Genomic DNA, 18,274 nt, shown 5'->3' on the forward strand with positions numbered 1-18,274 from the left:
GACACACAGCCACCCTTTCCTGGTCTTTCTTGTCAGGCACCCCAAGGCCCGCGCACCCCGGAAAGGCCGCTCACCTCCACATCCCACCGTGTCCCTCCGGCTGAACCTTCCACTCAGTCTTGGCTTTCCTCCCTGAGCTCTGCCCACCGCCCCTCCCACAGCCGGCTCATGGCCGGTGGGCCCCGTGGGCCGGGGGCCTTGGCTGCTTCTGAGGAACCCACAGGGCTGCCCCCACCAGAGCCACCTCCTTCCTCAGCGTCCCGGCCCTTCACCCTGTCCGGCCTCAGGGCACTGCCTGGTCCGCAGGGAGAGTCCCTGGGCATCTGACGGGCAGGTGGGGAGGCTGCCGCCCGCCTCGGGGTGTGGCCCGGCCTGGACAGGCCTCGGGGTCCTGCCCCCCACCCCCGCCCTGCGCCCAGCCCAGCTCACCTGGGGGTGGAAGAGCAGAGGAGGAGGCCGCAGGAACTTCTCCTTCAGGACGCCCACGGGGTCCGGCACCTTCCGCTTCTCCACCCTGCTGGACAGCAACGCCGAGGGTTACGTACCCCCAGGGCCCGCGGGCTCCTGCCTGCGCCCCTCGGTCACGGGGGGCCTCGTCATGCCGGTTCTGCTGGGCCCCACGGAGTCTCACCCACGTGCAGGGACCGTCATGGCTTGGCCCACGCGCTGCCCGCTGGGCCCTGGCTCCCTCCCTCCCGTGCCCCCATCACCCCACCAGCTCCGGGCCCTCCCAGTCTCCCCAGCGCCCCCCCACCCCAGCTGGGGCGCCCGTGACCGTGCGAATGCTGAACGCGGGGCCTGGGACCAGCCCTGCCCCGTCCACTGTGTCGGGGTCCCTGGGGTTGTCCCAGCAGAACACGGAGCCCACAGGAGGCTGCCCCCGACTCCCCGACCTCCCTGTCCCCGGCCCCAGGCACCGGGCACTCTGCCCGCCTGGTGAGTGGCCAGCGGCTTCGTCCTGGGGAAGGCGCGGGCCCCCTCATGTGGCCGGGCAGCTCCCACTGGGGCCCTGGCGGCCAAAGGCCGGTGACACGTGGTCGGCACAGAGCGGGGGTGGGGTGGCCAGGGCAGCGGCCAGCAGCCCCTCTCCCCTGAGGTCACCTGACGACCCCCCTCACCCAGGTCTCCTCACCCAGGTGCCCTCTCATCATTTCCCAGCAGCGCCTGCCTCAGTTTCCCCTCGGGGTTGAGATTCCATCTAAACGGGAAACCTCTTCACCGGCAGACACAGCCCCTCTGACCGAGTCCCGGGCCCGCGGGCCTGCCTGGCTCCTGCGAGGCCTCGCTCCGTCCCTTTGACATGTGGCTGTCTTCCCGGGCCCAGCGGGACGCTGGCCAAGCAGGACAGGGACAACCCAGGAGAGGGGCCGAGCACAGGAGACCCCAGAGCCGCCTGGAGCCCAGGGGCAGGGGCGCCTCACTGGTAGCCCCACGGAGAGCCGCCGTCTAGGAGGGGGCGGGCGGGAGCCGCAGGACGGGCTTGGGGAGGCCCCCTCGGGGGAGAGAATGACTCCGGGCGCGGCCGTGCGGGACTGGAACGGGCTCCGAGGGCTTAGCCGAGGCCCCTCAGAGCTGGGCCGCGCCTGGTCCCGCCCTCCCAGGGGGCACCAGGCTGGGGGCATGGGCGAGAGGGGACACATGGGAGGAGGGCGCGGTCTGGCTCCATCCCTCTGCCTTCATGCTGATTTGGGCCACATGGCGGCCCCACAGGCGGGCGAGGGGGACCCAGGCGGGCACTGGAGGGCAAGGGGAGACTGGTCCCCACCCCTCGCTGGCACCCCGCCTGACTGGGCGCGTCTCCCACGTCCCTCAGCAGGCGTGACCTCACTGAACGCGGTCCCAGGCCCCGCTGGCCGTTGGGGAGCGAGCAGCAGGCACACGGGCCCTCAGGGTGGCCGCACGGCCCTTGCTCCCTGACACCAGTGCATGTGTGTACACGCGTGTGCACACGCCTCCCGTCCAGAGGCAGGGCCTGCGTCCGCTGCACCGCCAATACCCGCTGCCTGCGCCTCGGCTCCCTCCCAACCTGCCTGTGCTCAGCCTGCTCCTGGGGCTCAGCCAGGCTCCCCGGGGCACAGGTCTGGTCAGACCCCCCCACCCCACAACCCCAGGTCAAAGGCCCACAGACACCTGGGAGGACGAAGGTGGCCCCTCACTGGGAGGCTGGCCGAGTGAAGGGACACGGATTGGTGCCAGCCCTAAAGCTTCCTCCCCACTCTCCTCCCTCCTGCTCCTCCTCCTCCCCCTCCTCCCCACTCTTCCCCCTCCTCCCCCTCCTACTCCCCCTCCTCCCCCTCCATGGCAGGGGCTCCCCCCTGGGCCACCAGGAAGGCCGGCTGCGGCCAGAGGGAAGCAGAGACGCTGGGGAGAGGGAAGGGCGAGGGCGGGTGTGAGTTTTGTGGGGGCCCGAGGAAGACAGCTGGAGGTCTAGGAAGACAGCTGGAGGCTCAGGGCCCGGGGTGGGGATCAAGGGGGGGTTGCGGGGGGGTGTGTGGCTCAGGCAGCGCAGAGGGTAGCTCAGTGGCCGTCAGCGAGGGGGAGCGCGAGTGTCCAGGAGACCCTGCCCTGGCCTCCCGAAGTGGCCCCGGCCAGGCACCCACGCCAGGATCCCAGGGTCGGGCTGAGCCAGCGTGGGCCCCTGAGCCAGCAAAGGCAGCGGGAGGGCCTGGGGGAGCAGGAGAGGCGGCCCCGTGGCCTGGGCGAGCGGCGAGGGCAGGGCCTGTGAATACCTGTAGATGGGGTCCATGAAGAAGGGCGAGGGCTTGGCGTAGTGCAGGGAGGGCTGCTGGGGCAGCTGGGCCGGGCAGGCCTTGGGCAGCCCGTCGCCCGCCAGCTTGCGCTCCCCGTAGATGTGGTTCTTGCGCGGCTCCCGGCCCCCGCCGTTCAGGCTGGCCCGGGCGCGGCTGCCGATGCTCAGGTCCAGCGGCTGCTCCTCGCCGGCCGCGGGGCCCGCCTTGGGCGCGGGCAGGACGGGCAGCGGCTCTTTGGGTTTGGTGGTGAGGTCGAAGGGGGACTCGGTGCTGGGGCCGCCCCCCTTGAGGGCGTCCCGGGGCGACTTTGGCTCGGCCTTGACCAGCAGGCTGTGGGCGAGGGTGCGGTCGGCGAGGGGGTAGAGGGAGGGGGGGAAGTCGGGCAGGAGCTGGAAGGGGAACATGGAGTGGTAGGGCAGCGCGCCCAGCCGCTTCTCGGGGACGCCCATGAAGCCGGGCCCGAAGTACTTCTCCGCGATGGACGCGATGGCCTTGATGGAGTCGCCCGTGGCGCCCGCCGCCAGCAGCTGCTCGTCGGGCGGCGGGAAGAAGGAGTGCTGGGCGTAGAAGACGGGCACCTCGCTCACGCTGTTGGGGGCCCCCGGCGGCGCCGCGCCGCCCCCGAAGCCGGGCTTGCCCTCGGCCGCCTGGCTCTTGTCCTTGGCCTTGTCGCGGTCGCTCTCCGCGTCGCTGTCCAGGTCCGAGCCGGTGCCCGTGGTCGTGTCCAGGTCCGTGCCGGTCGTGGTGTTGATGTCCTCGAAGTCGCTGCCGTCCGACAGGTCGCTGCTCCGTGTCTTGAGCTTCTCGGGGTACGTGTCCTCCAGGTGCCCCTCGAACTTCTCCTCGGGCCCCGCGGCGCCCGTGGCGCCCTGGCCACTGCTGCCCACGGCGGAGACCAGGGGCAGCGCCGGGTTCCCCAGGGGGCTGGGCAGCTTGGCGTCCTGGGTGTGGTTCAGGGGGCTCTTGAGCAACGGCGTGGGAGGTAGCAAAGGCGGCCGGGGGTACAGGGACGGCGGGAAGATGCCGGGGAAGCCGGGGGTCAGTGCGGGGAAGGCCGGCGGCGCGGCCGAGAAGGGCAGGCTCCCCGGGTGCGGCCGGGAGGGGAAGTACTCGCTGAAGCCCAGGCCGGCGTGGTTGAGGTTGGGGGGCGGCTTGGCCTTGTCCAGCAGGGGGCTGGGGGTGAGGGGCAGGCCCGGGGAGAAGAGGCCGCCGGGCGGGTAATGGTTCTTGCCCTCACAGAAGCGCCGGTGCTTGTTGAGGGAGGAGGTAGTGCTGAACATCTGGCCGCAGTCCTTGCACTTGATCTGCGTGCGGCAGTCGGCGTGCATGCGCTTGTGGCGGCACAGGTTGGAGAACTGCGTGTAGGACTTGTGGCAGACCTCACCTAAAGCGTCAGCAGAAAGCACACAAACACGCTATGAAATTACCAGGAAACCGGGGGGGGGGGGGCAGGGAGGGGGCTTCTGTCCCTGGTGATCGGAGCAGCCTGTGCTTCTCTCTGTGTGTACATGTATGTCACTAGGTATGCATGTGTGCGCGCAAGTGTGTAGATGCACACATGTTCATGTGAGAATATGCACCTGCAGGCACATGTATTATGCATATGTGCACATAGACACGTGTGCATGCATGTTGCACACAGATGTGGGAATGCCGTGTGCATGAGCATGTGTGTTCATGTGTGTTCATGTTGTGCATAAATGGCTGAATGTGTACACGTACACAAATGTATGCATGTCACACATGCATGTGAACGCCACTCACATGCACATATGTGTGCATGTGCACACAAGTGTGCTCATGTATTTCACAGTGAGCACGTGTGCATGCCATTCATGGGTACATGCATATGTTGCATTGTGTATGTGCACACCTGCATGTGTGTGCCTGCAAACACATGTGCACACAGACACACATGTGCACCCCATGCTAGGGGTGGCCCTGTGCCCAGCATGAACGGACAAGGGCTGCTTCTGCGTCCTGTGCTCCCCGTGCAGCCAGGCTAAGCCTCATGCTCTGTGTCTGTAATGGGGGGCAAGGACTTCCGGCCTCAGGTGGGCAAAGGCAGGCAGGCAGCCAGGTGCCGCCGCGGGGCTCGCCCAGGACCCACCTCCCTTCCTGCCTCATCCTGCCCCCCACATCACACCCCCCGTTTCTAACGGTGCAGTGTCCCCAGCTGCCCGTCCTCTCCTGTCCCAGGCCCTGGGGCCTGCAGCCAGGCGGCCACCCCTCAGGAGTGCTGGGTGGGGAGCCTGGGCTCCTGGCCTGTGTGGTCGCCGTGGGGGTGGCCTGAGGTGGGGGGGAGAGGGGGCCCCCGCAGGGCCTGCAGCGCGGGGCTGGGTCCGTGTCAGAGGAAAGTGGAACCTCCCGAATTGGGATCCAGAGGCAGTGCCGTCTCTGCTCCCGACAGGAGAGGGCAGTGCCGGCTGGCGCCGAGCGCAGGACCTCGGGACCCAGGGGACCCGTCGCAGCCATTTTCCCGGTGGCCTGTGAGCTGAGTGGCAGCAGCAAGTCACCAGCGTTCCTTTCTCCTGTTTTTCCAGCTGCAGGAGGAACGCCCCCCCCCCCCCCCCGCGTCTTTCTCTGCAGGACAAGCTGCGCCCTCATGCAGCCCCGGTGGGAACAATGGTTTCGCGTGCTGCTCGCTCCCCCGGCCCTCGCGGCCTGACGGCAGGCCACCTAGGGGAGCCGGCCTGGACTATGGCGCCTTCCTCACAGCATCTATTTATATGAGCCGCTCGGCCTTCTTGCCGCGGGCAGGGCAGGCGTTTTCAAGGGAAGAGGCTGCCCCATGGAATCACACCTGCCCCTGGGGAGGCACAGGACCGTCTATAAATACCCTCAGGTCCCGCCCAGCTCGGGGAGGGCAGAGGCCGTGCTCAGCTCAGGCCTGGCTGGACGAAACAAGAGGCCGTTGCTGTGCCTTGACCCTGGACGGGCGGTGTCAGGGCCTCGTTAGTGGCTGCTACCCCCTGAGCTTGGAAAGGTGCCTGGGCCTGGGAGCCTGGTGTGCAGGGTCCCCACCACCTGCTCCCACTGCGGGGGCCGCAGAGACGTCTCTAGGGGACTGAGGTCTAGAGATGCGGGTCCTGGGCCTGGGATGGCCGCCGCTGTCAGCCGGTACGGGAGGCGGCTGCCCGCAGGGCTGAGAGGCCCCTGGACACGGGGACCAGCACCTGAGGAACAGGGACCCGGCCTCTGCCAGAGTGCAGAGGGACCCTGGCCCACCCTCATCCCGTCAGCAGTTTTCCTTGAGGGGTACATGTGTGGATATACACACTCACCACCACACATTCACACACATACAGACACACACCTACACCCACCCACACACCCACACTCACCCCCCCACGCACACAGCCACTCACCCCCCCACGCACACAGCCACTCACCCCCCCCACCCCCTCCAATGCACACACCAGCACTCACACACATGCATACACCCACAGTCACACACAGGCACACACCCACTTACATACCCTCACACGCACACACCCACACTCACCCCCCCACGCACACAGCCACTCACACACCCACAACCCCCCAATGCACACACCAGCACTCACACACATGCATACACCCATAGTCACACACACACGCAGGCACACACTCACTTACAAACCCTCACATGAACACACCCACACTCACACACACAGGCACACACCACACACCTACACTCACACACATGCACACACGGACACACACATGCCTGCACTCACCCACATTCACACCCACACCCACACTCACACACACAGGCACACACCACACACCTACACTCACACACATGCACACACGGACACACACATGCCTGCACTCACCCACATTCACACACACACACACACACACTCCCACATGCACACACACACATGCACACACACATGCACACACACACACACACACAGAATGACCCCCCATGGCGAGAACACCCTGACACAACTCCCCACACTCCCAGGGGCACCCCTCCTGGCTTTGATGTAATGGAGCCTGAGAAGTCGCAGGCCGCCGCGCCTGGGGTCAGGAGCCAGCCACCTTGAACCAGAAGCAGGGTTCTGCCGCATGGCCTTGAGCACCTGGCCCCTTCATGTCCCGAAGCCTCAGTTTCCTTCTCGGTCATTAGAGATAGTACAGACCCCGCTCCCTAGGATTTTGTAAGGGTACTGTGAGATAATGCATGTGAAATGGTGACTCAGCACAATCTGGTGTGAATGGTGACTCAGAACTATCTGGCGTGAATGGTGACTCAGCACTCTCTGGCGTGAATGGTGACTCAGCACTCTCTGGCGTGAATGGTGACTCAGCACTCTCTGGCGTGAATGGTGGCTCAGCACTCTCTGGCGTGAATGGTGACTCAGCACTCTCTGGCGTGAATGGTGACTCAGCACTCTCTGGCGTGAATGGTGGCTCAGCACTCTCTGGCGTGAATGGTGACTCAGCACTCTCTGGCGTGAATGGTGACTCAGCACAATCTGGCGTGAATGGTGACTCAGCACTCTCTGGCGTGAATGGTGACTCAGCACTCTCTGGCGTGAATGGTGGCTCAGCACTCTCTGGCGTGAATGGTGACTCAGCACTCTCTGGCGTGAATGGTGGCTCAGCATTCTCTGGCGTGAATGGTGACTCAGCACTCTCTGGCGTGAATGGTGACTCAGCACTCTCTGGCGTGAATGGTGACTCAGCACTCTCTGGCGTGAATGGTGACTCAGCACTCTCTGGCGTGAATGGTGACTCAGCACTCTCTGGCGTGAATGGTGACTCAGCACTCTCTGGCGTGAATGGTGACTCAGCACTCTCTGGCGTGAATGGTGACTCAGCACTATCTGGTGTGAATGGCGACTCAGCACTCTCTGGTGTGAATGGCGACTCAGTACTATCTGGTGTGAAGGGTGACTCAGCACTATCTGGCGTGAATGGTGACTCAGCACTATCTGGTGTGAAGGGTGACTCAGTACTATCTGGTGTGAAGGGTGACTCAGCACTATCTGGCGTGAATGGTGACTCAGCACTATCTGGTGTGAAGGGTGACTCAGCACTATCTGGGGTGAATGGTGACTCAGCACTATCTGGGGTGAAATGATTGCTAATCGCACTGTTAGGCAGAGAAAAACCTTCAGGCTCACTTCCCTGGGCTGGCCCATGAGGTCCCTGGGACCTAGCCCTTTGTGACTTCTGACCCCTCTCCTATGAACCCCCTATCACTCACCCCCCAGACACACTGGCCCCCTGGCCTCTATGCTCAGAGCTGTTGTTCCGCTCTCTCCTCCTCCTTCAGTCTCTGCTGGAGTGACTCGTCCCACAGACTGCCTGGCCTCCCATCGCATGGGTGGAACAGTGCCCGCCTGGCACTGAGAGCCTCCTAGTCCTGCCCTGCCCCACCCCCAGCTCGGGCGCTGGTCACATGCCTGGTTAAGGGTTACATGGCTCGACCGCTGTCTCCTCCATTATTTCACTGGGCCCTGCCACCCGGACAGTCTTGGGCATGTAGCCCAGGCCCCAGGGGAACTCGGTGGGTGCCACTGGCATGGCCGTGCCTCCGGGAGCCCGGGTTGGGTGGGGCCTGAGTGCGGGGAGAGGGTGTGCAGGGGAGAAGAAGGCGGGACCCAGGACCTTCCTAGTAACCATGGCCACCTCTGGCCTCTGCAGGGATGTGTGAGGGAGGAACCAGGGAAGCGGAGGAGAAAGTGAGGGAAGAGGCACAAAACGAGGGGGGCTGAGGGAGCCGCGCCATGGGCCGGCGGCCCCAGCACAGCGCCTGGCCTGGCTCTGCGGGGCAGAGGTGCCCCCGCCGCCTCGGTGCCTCTGCACCAACAGGGTCCTGCCACCAGGGAGCCCCAGGACCCCCTGCCTTGGCTTGATCCTCGAAACGCCCGCAGGCCCGTGCGCCCAGCCGGGGACGACTTACATATGAAAGGTTTCACGGTGCTGTGGATGTGCTTGTGCTGCTTGAGGCCGGAGGACGTGGCAAAGGTCTTCCCGCAGTCGGGGCAGGCGTGCGCCCGCGCGCCCACGTGCTGCGAGCGGATGTGCCGCTGCAGGTTGCTGGGGTCCGTGAACACCTGCGGAGGCAGAGGCTGTGGCCGGCGCCCGCCCGCCCGTCCAGCAGAGGCAGGCAGAGGCGGACACGTGCTGCTCGGCCTTGGGGGGCTGGGCCCCCAGCTTCTCCTTCCCCATTGCGGGGGCGGGGCCGCCCGGAGAGAGCAGGTCTGTCCCCGGGGCCCTGTCCCCTCCCAGTCCCGTCACCAGCCTGTCCGAGACGGGCAGTGGCCACACCCGGGCGCGTTACCTTCACACAGTTTTCACATTCGAAGCGCTTGCCGCTGTCGTGGGACATCTGGTGGCGAATGAGGTTGGACTTCCAGTTGAAGGCCTTGGGACACTGGTCGCACTTGTACTCTCGCTCCTCCGTGTGGACGACCATGTGCTGCTCCAGGCTGTGCCGAGAGGTCAGAGGTCACTGCCGGCCAGCCGGCCCACCCCCTGCCCAGCGGGGCGGCTGCCTGCACCCCCAGCACGCCCTGTGCAGATCAGAGCGAGCTGTGCGCCGTCTGTCCATCCTCCCGCCCCAGACAGGTCCATGGGATGGAGCGGCAGAGGCGGCCCTTGGCCAAAACCACCGCAGGGCGCCCCCAGCCCTCACTTCCTGGCCTCCCTTCTGGACAATCTTAACCTTGAAGCTGACCCTGGGCCTAAGAAAAGGGGCCAGAGCTTTCAACAGGGCCATGAGCCCCGCGTGGGAGGGGGCGCACGAAAGCCACGGCCGCCCCGAGTGTTCTCAGGTGCTCCCCGCCCGCTGTGCGCACACGGAGGTGGCCGGGGTGCAGGGCGGGCTGGGCCCGGGTGAGCGAGCAGCTGACCCTGGGCCTAAGAAAAGGGGCCAGAGCTTTCAACAGGGCCATGAGCCCCGCGTGGGAGGGGGCGCACGAAAGCCACGGCCGCCCCGAGTGTTCTCAGGTGCTCCCCGCCCGCTGTGCGCACACGGAGGTGGCCGGGGTGCAGGGCGGGCTGGGCCCGGGTGAGCGAGCAGCCCCGACCCTCGGGGGACCCCTGCCTCCCGTGGCCCAGGTCCGCCCGTTAATCTTCATGAGCGAGAAGCAATACATCACGGCCCGTTAATTACGGCGCCCAGCCATCCGTTCAGCTCGGCAGCGCTGGTCCTCGGCCCGGCAGCAGGGATCCCTCTCCGGTGCTAATTGTGATTTATGTGTTTATGTAAAGGAAACAGGGGCCTCGGCAGCGCTGACCACCCGGGGCCTCGGCGGGACTTGCCTGAGCGCCGACTTTCTGTCATCTGTTCGGGGTGGAGGGTTTCCTGCCCCGGAGGCCGCGAGGGGCCGGCGGCCAGTCCCCGCGATCCCACGGCCAGTTAGGGGCCTGCCGGGCTGCGGCTGCCTTGGCCGGCCTGTCCGGGAGGAAACTCTCGAGGCAGGAGGAGGCCGCGCTGGGAAGGCTACCTGTCCCCTGAGCACGGGGACAGCATGTCCCTCCTCGGACCCAGGAGGCCCATCTTCCCCGGGGCCCTCGGGGCTCCCGGTGCCGCCTTGACCCTGCCTGGCTGGGGGCGGGAAGGGCCACCGGGGCCGCTCCAGGGACGGTGCCCAGAACTCTGTGTCTCTCTGTGAAGCCTCCTGGGCCAGGTGGGTGGCACCTGGGACAGGGGTGGGGACCCCTGGGTGGCTCCTTCCCTCTCCTGCCGCTGTCTAAGGAGCTGTGCGTGTATCCGGACAGTCAGGCCGCTCCACCGAGCCCGGGGCCATGGGGTGCATGGTTCCCACTCTGGCCTGGGACCTTTCTCCAGAAGCGGCCCTGGGCCCGGCCCGCATGTCCCGCGTCTGGCCTGTGGTTCTTGCCTTCCCTCCATCTGCCCCCACAGCTCTGCCTGATGCACAGGGAGGGCAGGGCCAGTGTCTCAGAGGGAATCTCCAGGGGATGAGGCACGGACAGGGACCGGACTTCATGTGAGAGCCAGGAACACCTGCGGCCTCCAACGACCAACTTATTGTCAGCTCAATGCCAGCTCAATTCCAGCTCAATGTCAGCTCAATGCCAGCTCAATGTCAGCTCAATGTCTGCTCAATGTCTGCTCAATGCCAGCTCAATGTCAGCTCAATGTCTGCTCAATGTCTGCTCAATGTCAGCTCAATGTCAGCTCAATATCAGCTCAATGTCAGCTCAATGTCAGCTCAATATCAGCTCAATGTCAGCTCAATGCCAGCTCAATATCAGCTCAATGTCAGCGCAATGCCAGCTCAATGTCAGCTCAATGCCAGCTCAATAACAGCTCAATGTCAGCTCATTGTCAGCTCAATGTCAGAGGAGTGGGACATGTACTCACCCCTGGGGGTGTCACACTGGAAGGAACCCTCATCTCCCCGTCCCTGCAGCCCTACGCCTGTCAGGGCTCCCTCTGTGCTCCGAGGGCCGGCTGACCTGCTGTCCTGACTGGCTCCTGGGGAAGGGGCGGGGAGGGGAGGTGGGGGAGGACGGGGGTGGGGGAGGCACCTGTATTTGTTGGGGAACATCCGCTCGCAGTCCTTGCATTCGTGGGCCTGCCCGTCGCCGCCCCCGCCGCCCAGGCCCTTGGCCTTGAGCTCGTCGCCCAGGCCCGCGTAGAGGGCGGCGCCCACCGAGCCGCACGCGTACTTCTTGTGTCGCCGCAGGTCCAGCTTGGACTGGAACAGCTCGTCACACACGTCACAGCGGAATGTGGGCTCCTCTGCAAGAGACGGGGGTCAGGACGTGAGGGGGGCAGTGACCTGGGAGTGCCTGAGGGGCTGGGAGCCCGCCCGCACTCGCTGCTCCTGCTCCCTCCTGCCCTCATCATCGGCCCCGGGGGTGGTGGCGGGGACATGGAGACCACGGGCCCCGCGTCCACAGCGTAGGAAATGCTGGAGGCCGGGCCCCGCGTCTCGGGGCCTCGCGGCGGGAGCGGCCTGTGCCTGGGAGCGGAGAGGAAGCAGGCCAAGTGCTTTGTTTACGCATCAGGAGGAGAAGATGACAGCGCTCTAATGCGTGTCATAAATTACTGTCGTCAAGGTCAAACGAATTAAAGGGGGGCAGTTATTATGAAGTTTACGAGGCGGCATCCTGCCCGGCCTGCCAAGCCGAACAGCCGGCCCAGAGCTGTCAGTTTCCTGGGGGGACGACCTCCGGCCCATCCCAGCCTCCCCCTCCGCCAGCGGCTGCTGGCCGGCAGCTCCTCATGGAGCCGTGTCCTCTCCCCGCCAGGAGGACCCTGGGTCCCACCCAGGCCTGGAGCGAACACCAGCACTAGGGCCCTGGCACAAAAGTGTGCCGGTGAGCATGTGTGACTGCACGCGTGCTCCTTGTGCAGGGCGTGCAGCTGTGTGGTGTGTGCATGCTGTGTGCAGGGCGTGTTACTGTGTAGGTGTGTGCATGCTGTGTGCAGGGCGTGCAGCTGTGTGGTGTGTGCATGCTGTGTGCAGGGCGTGTTACTGTGTAGGTGTGTGCATGCTGTGTGCAGGGCGTGCAGCTGTGTGGTGTGTGCATGCTGTGTGCAGGGCGTGTTACTGTGTAGGTGTGTGCATGCTGTGTGCAGGGCGTGCAGCTGTGTGGTGTGTGCATGCTGTGTGCAGGGCGTGTTACTGTGTAGGTGTGTGCATGCTGTGTGCAGGGCGTGCAGCTGTGTGGTGTGTGCATGCTGTGTGCAGGGCGTGTTACTGTGTAGGTGTGTGCATGCTGTATGCAGGGCGTGCAGCTGTGTGGTGTGTGCATGCTGTGTGCAGGGCGTGCAGCTGTGTGGTGTGTGCATGCTGTGTGCAGGGCGTGCAGCTGTGCAGGTGTGTGCATGCTGTGTGCAGGTCCTGTTACTGTGTAGGTGTGTGCATGCTGTGTGCAGGGCGTGCAGCTGTGCAGGTGTGTGCATGCTGTGTGCAGGGCGTGCAGCTGTGTGGTGTGTGCATGCTGTGTGCAGGGCGTGCAGTTGTGCAGGTGTGTGCATGCTGTGTGCAGGTCCTGTTACTGTGTAGGTGTGTGCATGCTGTGTGCAGGTCCTGTTACTGTGTAGGTGTGTGCATGCTGTGTGCAGGGCGTGCAGCTGTGCAGGTGTGTGCATGCTGTGTGCAGGGCGTGCAGCTGTGCAGGTGTGTGCATGCTGTGTGCAGGGCGTGCAGCTGTGTGGTGTGTGCATGCTGTGTGCAGGGCATGCAGCTGTGTGGTGTGTGCATGCTGTGTGCAGGTCCTGTTACTGTGTAGGTGTGTGCATGCTGTGTGCAGGTCCTGTTACTGTGTAGGTGTGTGCATGCTGTGTGCAGGGCGTGCAGCTGTGCAGGTGTGTGCATGCTGTGTGCAGGGTGTGCAGCTGTGCAGGTGTGTGCATGCTGTGTGCAGGGCGTGTGACTGTAGGTGTGTGCATGCTGTGTGTAGGACGTGTGACTGTGTAGGTGTGTGCATGCTGTGTGCAGGGCGTGTGACTGTGTAGGTGTGTGCATGCTGTGTGTAGGACGTGTGACTGTGTAGGTGTGTGCATGCTGTGTGCAGGGCGTGTGACTGTGTAGGTATGTGCATGCTGTGTGTAGGACGTGTGACTGTGTAGGTGTGTGCATGCTGTGTGCAGGGCGTGCGGCTGTGCAGGTGTGTGCATGCTGTGTGCAGGGCATGTTACTGTGTAGGTGTGTGCATACTGTGTGCAGGTCATGTTACTGTGTAGGTGTGTGCATGCTGTGTGCAGGGCGTGCAGCTGTGCAGGTGTGTGCATGCTGTGTGCAGGGCGTGTGGCTGTGTAGGTGTGTGCATGCTGTGTGCAGGGCGTGTGGCTGTGTAGGTGTGTGTATACTGTGTGCAGGGCGTGTGGCTGTGTAGGTGTGTGCATGCTGTGAGCAGGGCGTGCGGCTGTGCAGGTGTGTGCATGCTGTGTGCAGGGCATGTTACTGTGTAGGTGTGTGCATGCTGAGTGCAGGGCGTGTGTGGGTGTGTGTAGGGCGTGTGGCTGTGTGAGAATATGTGTGCATGAGTGTGAATGTTCATGCATGTCGGCATCCAGGTATGTGCATCTTTGTGTGAATGCGTCAACATTTTTGTGTGTCTACACTCTTGTTTGTGTTGTGTGCATCTGTATTCATGTGCAAGTGTGACCAGTGTGAGTGTGCACCTGTGCTTTTGTATGTAGCTACAGGTGTGGAGATTTATGTGTCTGCATATTTCCATACTCTATGAAGAACATGTAAGCATGCCTGGACATGTGTGCATTTGTGCATGTTTCGGCACACTCATGTGTGTATTATGTTGTGTGTGCATGCTAAGTGTACACATTTGCGTGCACACACGTGTGTGGCGAGTATGCATGTATAAATGTAAATTCATGCATGTTTGTGTGAATATGCAATTGTGTGCATTTGTGTGCCCGTGTAAATGTGTGCAGCTGTGTGTAAATATGTGCATGCATGTGTGTGCCTACATGTGCATGTGTGTTTGTGTGTGTGCACATTCACAGGACCCCTGGGCCTGGCACAGAGCAGAGGCTTGATAACCTGGGCTGAGTGCGGCCCCAGGGCTGGCCTTCAGGGAGCAGGAGGCAGGCAGCAGGGAGATGGGGTTCCGCTGCCTCCTGGTGTCGGGGGCCACCAGAGCCACTCTGAGGTGAGGATGGTGAGCGGACTGCAGCCTGGGCGTGTGGGTGGCCACCTGTCGCCTCCCCTGCTGATGCCCCGGGGGTGCCAGCAGGGGCAGCGCTGACGTGTCGGCCAAGCCCCGGGGACACGCAAGCACCGCCCTGCCCAGTGTCACTGCCGCTCCGTCTCTGCACAGAGGCAGGTACCTGGGGAGGGGAGGGCCTGCTGAGAGCAGCCCTGGGGACACGGGGGACTGGATCACCTGCGCCGGGGGCAGGCCAGGCAGCCCGGTGAGGGATCCATGTCACAGCAGCCGGCCCTGCGGGGGCCGTGGCCGTGGGGGCAGGGCCTTGGCCTCTGGAGCTCGGGAGGCTCTGGCCCAACATCTCTGGACACGTGGCCTGGACCGAGCCCCAGACACGCTGGGCAGCAGAGAAGCCTGGGAGGGGGCCAGCAGGCCGGCGTCCACACCAACCCAGGGGCCTGGCTGGGCAGGCGTTTGCCAGCACCGCGGCCGGCGGCATCGTGATGCTCCCAATGGCAGGGCAGCGCGCTGGGCAGAGGCACAGGGTGGTGGGGCTGTGGCCGATGGAGAGGGAAGCCTCGGAGAAGATCTATAGCAGAGCCCGCCTAGCCCGGCCCGGCCGCGGGGCCCAGTGGCTGAGCGTGGACCTAGGAACCAGGAGGTCAGGGTTCGATTCCCGGTCAGGGCCCAGGCCTGGGTTATGGGCTCGATCCCCAGTGTGGGGTGTGCAGGAGGCAGCCGATGGATGATTCTCTCTCATCTTTGATGTTTCCATTTCTCTCCCTCTCCCTTCCTCTCTGAAATCAATAAAAAATATATTAAAAAAATGTATTTCAAACAGAATTCTGCACGTCAACTCCTTCCAGGAAAACGTTCCGCTGGGAGAACAGCCTGAGTGACATTTCCACACCGAGGGGCGGGGCCTCCACGCGGCAGCCCGCGCCCAAGGACCTCTTGGCACCCGCGCATCCGAGCCTCAGATAATCCACTCGCGCCTCCCGGGGATATACCTGTGCCCGCCATCCAAGGGGTAAACGGAGGCTGAGAGAGGCTTGCCGAGGGACCCAGCAAAGCGACAGAGCCGTGTGACTGCAGCCTTCGCCGTGCTTCCTGCCCTGGACGCAGGCGGCATTGTCCCCGCGTCCCACAGGCCCATACGACATGCGAGGCGTGTGGCTGTGAGGCTACGGAGCACCGGCATCCCCGGCCCCTCCCTGGCCTCGAGCCTGTGAGTTCCTGTCCCTCTGAGCATCCAGGCGCCGCTCCAGAGCAGAGCCGGACGCTCAGACCCCACAGCACTGCCCTGCGGGCTCGCTCGGGCTTCCTGGGCTGGGCTGAGGCCGAGGCCCTCCCCGAGCGTCACGGTCAGGTTAGAAATGCGGGCCTCGCTTACGCTCTGCTCTCTGCACCCCGCGAGGAACAATCAGGGAGCTTGCAATTTGAAACAAAGCAGCGGGGCCGGCCCCGCCCATCCCCAGCTCCGACCAACGGCTTTCCCCACTTCTGATCTGCGATTGGATTGAACGTGAAAACTCAAGCCCGACTCCCAGTCTGCGGCATCTGAGGGAGCCTGGAGGCCGTGGGCCCACGTGGCCATGAAGGTCACCCTCCTTCGCCGCCTCCCATTCAGCCACGGATCGGCCCGCCCGGCGGAAGGACAGAGCTGGGAACCCTCGCCCACCTGTGGTGTGGACAGGGGTCCCACCATCGCCCACGCAGGTAAGGCCGGCGCTGAGCGCACGCCTGGCTGTGCTGGGGGCAGAGGGGTGCACACAGCCCACGGGGTTCACTTTCCCAGCACCAGCGATTCTATTGTAGTGAAAGACTGAACCAACAGCTACATTGTAGCTACGGTGTGTTACATTGTATCCGATCGTATGAAGTCGTGTTGTATGACATTGTATTGTATGTGTCGTCTTGCATCGTGTCAGTCTCATGCTGACACACAACACCCGGCATCCTCTCCTCCGTTTGTGGAGAGGGGAAAGGGTTAATAATGCCGAGCCTTTCTCGAAAGAAAGGCATATTGAGTGGAAATGGTTTCGTGATTTTCTTCCAAGAGCGAGAAGTTCTCCTGAAAGAGAATCCTTTCCCCTCCCCATTCAAAGGGTAAAAACAAACTGAAAGGTTGCGGGGACCCAGGCCCTGCAAGGCCCCTTCTGCTCTGACTCCCGGGGGTGAAGGTCGGACTTGCATTTCTACGGGTCGCAGCCTGGACAGGGGGGTCCAGCCCCAGACGGGCGGGCCGGCGCTCAGGGCCCCCAGGGCGGAGGCCGCGAGGGCGTTTCTCCCATGTAACCTGAACAGTGTCCGGCAGAGCCCCCCAGAGCAGGAGCGCACACCATTGCGACTCAGAGCTGCAGTCTCGCCCCGGCAGGTGTGGCTCAGTGGTTGGAGCATCGGCCCGTGCACCGAAGGGTCACGGGTTCGATTCCCAATCAGGGCACACACCCAGGGTGTGGTTCATTCACCATCGGGACATCTACTGGAGGCAACTGATGGATGTTTCCTGTCCACGCAGATGCTTTGCTCTCTCTCTCTCTCTCTCTCTCTCTCTCTCCACCCGCCTCCTCTCTCTCTAAAACCAATTTTTCAAAGGACCGCAGTCTCCTTTCCTAAGCCGGGTGGGGCCGTGGGGGCCGTGGGGGCCGGGACCGGGGAAGAGGCTCCTTCTTTCACCCAAACCCAGGCGTGCGGCCTGCGCCTGCGTGTCTGTCGGCAGCTCCATCACCAAGCTCTGCGGGGGAGCAGGGACGCAGCAGAACGCAGGCCGGTGCCCAGCGGCTCTGAGCGCGGGGCCGGGGACGCAGCTGTGCGGGGCCTGCCGGCTACCCTCCCGCCTGAGGCTCGGCTCAGAGCCCCGAGTCCCCACCCCGCTCAGGCCGCATCGAGGGGCCCGGATGGAAGATGTTCTATGGTAATTCTCTTCGTGAGGAGCGTTTTTGCATTTTCTTTTTTGTGAAATTCAGAGTCTAATGGGGGGGGGGCTGTTGGGAGGCGAAGGAGGGATCCTGACAGCAGAGTCTGAAGTCACCTACGCAATGGGGCGAGCGTGGGAGCAGGTAGCCACACGCTGGATAAATCAGGGAAATGCAGAGCCAGGTGAGTTACGAGGGCCGCGGGGGAGGAGGAGTCAGGTTTTAAGCTCGGGAAGAAGGGCATTTCGTCGCACCCGAGAACCCGTCGGGCACAGGCCGCGTGGCGCGGGCTTGCCTCCGTGGCCCCGCGTCGGCCCAAGGCTCTCGGTCTTTCCAACAATCATTTCAAGGAAAACGAGACCATCCCCCGGCCGCCCAGGTCTCGGCCGTTTATTTTTCTTTTCTCCTAATGAAAACCACCCGCCGGAGGAGCGGACAGATGGGATCCGGCTCCCGAAACCATCCTCTGCGGCCGCCGCCGGCGGCTCTGCCGCGGGAGGAGGCGCTCCCACCGCCGGCCGGGGCCACACGGGCACCAGGAGAGCGCGGAGCCGGCCCTCGAGGCTGCCTGTGACCCCCACGCCCCGTTCCCCGCCAGCCAGGCCGCTGCGTGCCGGGCCGTTGGAGGGACTTGCTGCTAGAGGCTTAATCACGAAGCTGAGGTGTGTTGGGGGGGGGGGAATGAAGTCGGGAAGGAGCCCCTCCTCTCGCATAAGGGGCAGTAGCTCCCAGCCCGGCCAGGAGGGGAGGGGAGGCTGCTTTCTGGGGTCTCAGGCAGAGAAAAGCCTCCGGCCCGGCTGGCAGGGCTCAGGGGCTGAGCGTCCACCTAGGAACCAGGAGGTCACGGTCCGATTCCCCATCAGGGCACAGGCCCGGGTTGCGGGCTCCATCCCCAGTGTGGGGTGTGCAGGAGGCAGCCGATCCATGATTCTCTCTCATCATTGATGTTTCTATCTCTCTCCCTCCCCCTTCCTCTCTGAAATCAATAAAATAAAATCTATTAAATAAATAAAAAAG

General features: G+C 63.9%; 1 protein-coding gene across 3 annotated transcripts in view; it reads right to left on the reverse strand.

The window, feature by feature from the left end:
* PRDM16 (PR/SET domain 16) overlaps window positions 1-18,274 on the reverse strand; it is a gene marked incomplete at both ends in the record, with an annotated part of 284,479 nt that overhangs the window by 15,946 nt on the left and 250,259 nt on the right. For 2 of the 3 annotated variants that reach the window (XM_081087368.1, XM_081087366.1), the window contains 5 exons: window positions 430-517; window positions 2,730-4,134; window positions 8,650-8,803; window positions 9,031-9,178; window positions 11,247-11,460. In XM_081087368.1, the coding sequence (XP_080943494.1) occupies window positions 430-517; window positions 2,730-4,134; window positions 8,650-8,803; window positions 9,031-9,178; window positions 11,247-11,460 (2,009 nt within the window). The remainder of the gene's footprint in view (window positions 1-429; window positions 518-2,729; window positions 4,135-8,649; window positions 8,804-9,030; window positions 9,179-11,246; window positions 11,461-18,274) is intronic. The other variant, XM_081087367.1, reaches the window with a different exon arrangement.

This window comes from Myotis nattereri (assembly GCF_964212035.1).
Source record: "Myotis nattereri genome assembly, chromosome: 3".
NCBI classification, from domain to species: domain Eukaryota; kingdom Metazoa; phylum Chordata; class Mammalia; order Chiroptera; family Vespertilionidae; genus Myotis; species Myotis nattereri.